We start from the raw sequence: 4,375 nt of genomic DNA, 5'->3' as shown, positions 1-4,375 counted from the left end.
CGGGGCGGCGCGGGAAGGGGTGGGTGGCGGCGGCGGCGGCGGCGGCGGCGGCGGCGGCGGCGGCGGCGAGCTCCACTGCAAGTACGCAGGAGCTCGCCGGGCGGGACAGCAGCAGCAGCATGGCCACTACACACACACACACACACCGTCGCACGCCCACCACAGCACAGCAAAAAACAGAGGACAAGCAGCCGATGAACAGAGAGACGCTGTGTGCAAGAAAGAAAGCAGAAAAGCAGGCGTGCCTGCGGGAAGCAGTGGGGGATGCCGCCTGAGATGGGCTTGGCCTTGGGCTCCGGCCCCGCCAGCGCCTTGAGCGAGTCGGGACGCATGTACAGCACCTGCGGTACTGAAGGCGGTGCCGTGGGATACCGGCGGTACAGAAATACCATCCTGCCTCCCTTGCTGGTGCAGGCACTGGTGTGGATGCGGCCAGGCCGGTCCCAGCCAGCTGGCGAGGGCGGCGCCGCGGCAGCGGCGGGCGGCACGGGGCGCGGGCAGCTGCGCACCTCGTCGCCGCTGGCCTGCTTCCACGAAGTGATGCATCCGCCATACAGCGCCACCTCAGCGCTCGCCCCGCACGCATGCTTGAGCACCACCGTGGGCAGGCCCCCCAGCCCCGCCACCACCTCCACGCGCCCCGGGATGCCAAACTGCTGGTTCAGGGCAGAAATGTCGGCTGCCACATCTGGGGAGGCGGCGGCGCCGGCCCGGGTGGCGAGCGCCATGTGGCGGCGGCGCGGCGGCGGCCGGCGGCGGGGTTGCTGGTGGGCGGCGCCCGGGGGCGCGGTGCGGCGCAGAGCCTGAGGATGGCAGCGGGCGGTAGGGGCTCTGCGGGGAAGGGATGACGGCGAGAGGGCGCGGCTCGGGAGCAGCGGAGTGGCGGGTGGGGTGGCGGCGGCTGCAGAGGAAGCAGGGCACCCCGATCGGACGGTGCAGGAACGACGTCGATTGGGCATCACGATATCCCTGGGGCGCGTCCCCGCCCCACCTGGGCGCTCGCTGCTCGGCGGTGGCGGCAGGATTTGCGCAAGCCAGAGCTGGTTTGGCTGCAGCCATTTAGGCCGCGATCCACAGCACCAAGATGTCTGTCCAGGCGGCAGTGGCTGCCGAAATGCCGCGGGGCGGCTCCTGTACTGCCTGTACCGGAACGCAGAGAGCAGCCCAACGAGCTGCTGATCATACCACCATCCGGCCCAAATATCAGGCATACCATCGCCTTGGCCTGGGAACCCCAAAGCCTACAGCCCCATCGCCGCGATCGCCGCGGAATGGCTGCCTGAGGGGGGCGGGCAGGGAGGGATGCTGGACGACTGGAACTCGCAGCTGACGGAGGCGGGGGAGGCAGCGGGCCTGGGCGAACTTGGCGGCGCGTCGGGGGTAGCGGCGGCACCCGCTGCCGACCTCTTTGGCCTGGACCACCAGAGTTGGCCAGGTGCGCGTTCCTTTCTTCCTTCTTTCTTCTCAGCCCGTCCGCCCTGCCACACATGGAAGCGCACGCCGGCGCCCCTGCGCCGAGCAGGGCAGCAAGGCCGGCGGCAGCTGCGTTCGGTCGTCCCCCAGACGACCTGGGGGCCGACACAGCCGTAGGTGTCGCTTCTGCGGCTTGTGTGTGGCAGCGGTCCCAGTGATCCAGCTGCCTGGCCGGGACAGAGTGTAGATCTCATACCACACTGAGGGAGGCACATGGGAGGAGCGGGGCCCAAAATACTGTACAACACGAGCACGTGCATGGTGCACAGGCAGGGGCAGTTGGCTGGAAGGCGGGCAGACACGCAGCCGGCACACCTTCCCGCATGCGCTTGCGCACCTCACACAGCCAGGCTGCGCACCCGAGTCGTCCTGCGCGCCCCAGGCCACGCAGAAGCGCGCCTCCCTGGCAATCGGGTGCCCTGGAGAGTGCTGTGGTTTATCTGTGTTACAGTCACCCCGCTATAATAGGCCGCGTGAGCAGACCTTGGGCAGGGGGCACACGTGATCAAGGGGCATCAAGAGAGGGGGTGGACCATGGAGCACCCTCTCCATGGCTCCGACCACTCTCCCCCCAGCTGAGCGTCCCAGGGTCACCCCACCCTGGCCCCGCTCCCCGTCCTGCCGGACACGCAACCCCCACAACGTGGTGGGGGACGTGGGGATCCTTAGCAGCTTAGGCCTGCCAGGCCGACGGGTGCCGATGCTGGTGCGGGCTCCCGGCGGCAGGCAGCGCCGCCGCCGAGCACTCAAATGGCATGGTGTGGGCAAAGGCGTAGTGGTGCCCGTGCGGCAGCTGCGCCGCCAGCACCGCTGCAGCCCTGGTGGCCCTTGAAGAGCTGGACGACCGCGCTGGCGGCGCGTGATGGCGCTTGGCGGCGCTGTCGGGCGCACATGGCTGCCTGTGTATCCGCTGCCCCGGGGCATCCATGGCCCAGCCCCAGGTTTCGCCATTCCCAGCGTCAGCATGGCTGCCTGGCCCGCATGAGCTTCGGAGCAGGTCGTGCAGACGACGCGTTGAGAAAGAGGCAGGGGTCGGGAGCGAGGCCCTGGGTGGATCCGGAGACGTTGCAGGTAGGAGAAGGGCGAGAGCTCCAACCTTGCCTACCCGAAAGCAATGGATGTCGCTGTGCAGAGCTTCAACTTGGGCGCAGGGTGCGTCGGCCAAGCGGCAGGAGGAATGCCACATGGGCAAAGAGCAGCGCCTGAGGCGTGCCTCGCATCCTATACGGCCAGGGGCTGCAACATTGGGGTTGGCAGGGCAAGCTGGGGCAGCGGTCAAAACGCCCGCCGCGGCATGCTGAGCGATTGCATCGTGCGCTGCAGGCTTTGAGTGCCGATTCCTCTGCAAAGCATCCTCACCGTTGTCAGGTGTCATGAAGCCTTGTTTCTCCGCTCGCGGCCTGGGCGAGGCGCCCCTGCCCCACCACTTCCAGAACAGGCCGCAACCCTCCCGCAAGCCCACGGCCAAGCCTGCGCCTCAGGCTGTCACGGTAGGGCCAGTCACGCGCAAAACAGCCGCCATCGTGTGCTGTTGTCGGGCGACCGACTCACCTTGCTCCGCTCCTGCGCCCTGCCCAACCGCAGGCGGCCCCGGTCGGCCGCCCACCATCTCCCACGGGCGATCCTAGCAGCAGCGGAGGAGGCGGGGGCTCCTTCAGCGGTGGCGGCGCAGGCAGCGGCGGCGGTGGGGGCGGCGGAGATAGCCGCGCGCCTGCGCAGGTGCGACACTACACCTGCACTGTGGGGTGCCTGCCGCCCAGGGGGGTGCAGTGAAGGGTCCAGTTTGCTTGCGGTTGCGCCATGGCGTGCCGCTGTCCTGGTTGTGTGGCGGGCAGGGCCCGCTGACGGGCCAGCTCGTGACAGCGGCCGTGGCACCGCGCCATTCCTTGTTGTGGGCGACCATGCAGTCGCTTGACAGTGCCGTCCGCCTTTGTGTGCTTCCGCTGCTGCAGGTGCTTCCCTTTTGGAAGCATGAGCTGTTCCAGGCCATAGTCGTGGTGGCGGGCCTCGTCTTCGGCTACATTCATGTGTGGCAGCCATCCCACGACCATCGCATCGCCACCTCGGCTTCGCTGGCCTCACTGCAGAAGGGCCAGAGTGTGCTGGAGAAGGGCCTGAGTGTGGTGGAGGCAGATGTGAAGGAGATCAAGGCGGGTCAGAGTGTGCTGGAGATGGGCCAGAGTGTCATGGAGAAGAGCCAGAGTGTGGTGGAGGCAGATCTCAAGGACATCAAGTCGGTGCTGCAGGCCATGCAGCTGTCTCTTGCTGAGCAAAGGGGCGGCAGCAGCAGCAGCAGCCAGGCCGCCATGCTTGACCGCCTGCTGCAGTGCTGTGGTGTCGGCGTCATTGTGTACTTCTGCCGCACCTGCTGAGTTTCTTTTCTGTCCTCACCTGTGAGCATGTGACAAGATCTGTCCGCCAGGCGCACCGCGGGGCGGATCGGGCCAGCCTTCAGAAGCTTGGGGATGAGGCCGCACTTGAAGGAGGAGTGTAGCACTGTGCCTCACTGGGGCGCAGCGCCAGGTCGTGTGCCCGCCGACCCCGCTGTGGTGTGCAACTCAGATGCAGGTGGGCCCGCCCTGCTGCTTGCCTCGCGTGCGGCGGCAGCTGCCGGCACCTGGTCCCAAAGGTGCTGGCTGAGCTGGCAGGCAGCGGCAGCACCGCCCTGCAGCTGCACGCCATGACCGCCCTTTGCGCCTTCTTGCAGCGCCAGCATGCTGCCGGCTGCACCAGGCAGACGGTCTGGGCCCTGCATGGCGCCGTGGCGGCTCTGCCGGGGGCGCTGCACAGCGTGCATGGGCTGATGAGCAGTGGCAGCGGCGGCAGGCTGGAGGAGACTGACATGCAGGTGGGGAGGTGGTGGGGAAGTGTGTGTGTGTGTGTGGGGGGGGGGGGGGCCACA

At 68.1% G+C, this 4,375-nt stretch overlaps 2 protein-coding genes across 2 annotated transcripts in view; one reads left to right on the top strand and one right to left on the bottom strand.

Annotated features, from left to right (window-relative positions):
* Positions 1-1,073, bottom strand: part of CHLNCDRAFT_36917 (hypothetical protein) — a gene marked incomplete at its 3' end in the record, with an annotated part of 3,413 nt that extends 2,340 nt beyond the window's left edge. Inside the window, exons 1-3 of the mRNA XM_005844298.1 lie at positions 992-1,073; positions 510-831; positions 108-341 (exon numbers count right to left, since the gene is read on the bottom strand). Of these exons, the coding sequence (XP_005844360.1) occupies positions 108-341; positions 510-831; positions 992-1,059 (624 nt within the window). The 5' untranslated portion in view covers positions 1,060-1,073. The remainder of the gene's footprint in view (positions 1-107; positions 342-509; positions 832-991) is intronic.
* Positions 1,074-2,846: 1,773 nt separating this feature from the next.
* CHLNCDRAFT_139166 (hypothetical protein) overlaps positions 2,847-4,375 on the top strand; it is a gene marked incomplete at both ends in the record, with an annotated part of 3,739 nt that continues 2,210 nt past the window's right edge. The window contains 4 exons of the mRNA XM_005844383.1: positions 2,847-2,963; positions 3,058-3,192; positions 3,426-3,799; positions 4,081-4,321. Of these exons, the coding sequence (XP_005844445.1) occupies positions 2,847-2,963; positions 3,058-3,192; positions 3,426-3,799; positions 4,081-4,321 (867 nt within the window). The remainder of the gene's footprint in view (positions 2,964-3,057; positions 3,193-3,425; positions 3,800-4,080; positions 4,322-4,375) is intronic.

The sequence above is a fragment of the Chlorella variabilis genome, assembly GCF_000147415.1.
Source record: "Chlorella variabilis unplaced genomic scaffold CHLNCscaffold_23, whole genome shotgun sequence".
Lineage (NCBI taxonomy): Eukaryota > Viridiplantae > Chlorophyta > Trebouxiophyceae > Chlorellales > Chlorellaceae > Chlorella > Chlorella variabilis.
Note: the sequence above shows the minus strand (reverse complement) of the source record. Positions and strands in the feature narration are given on the sequence as shown.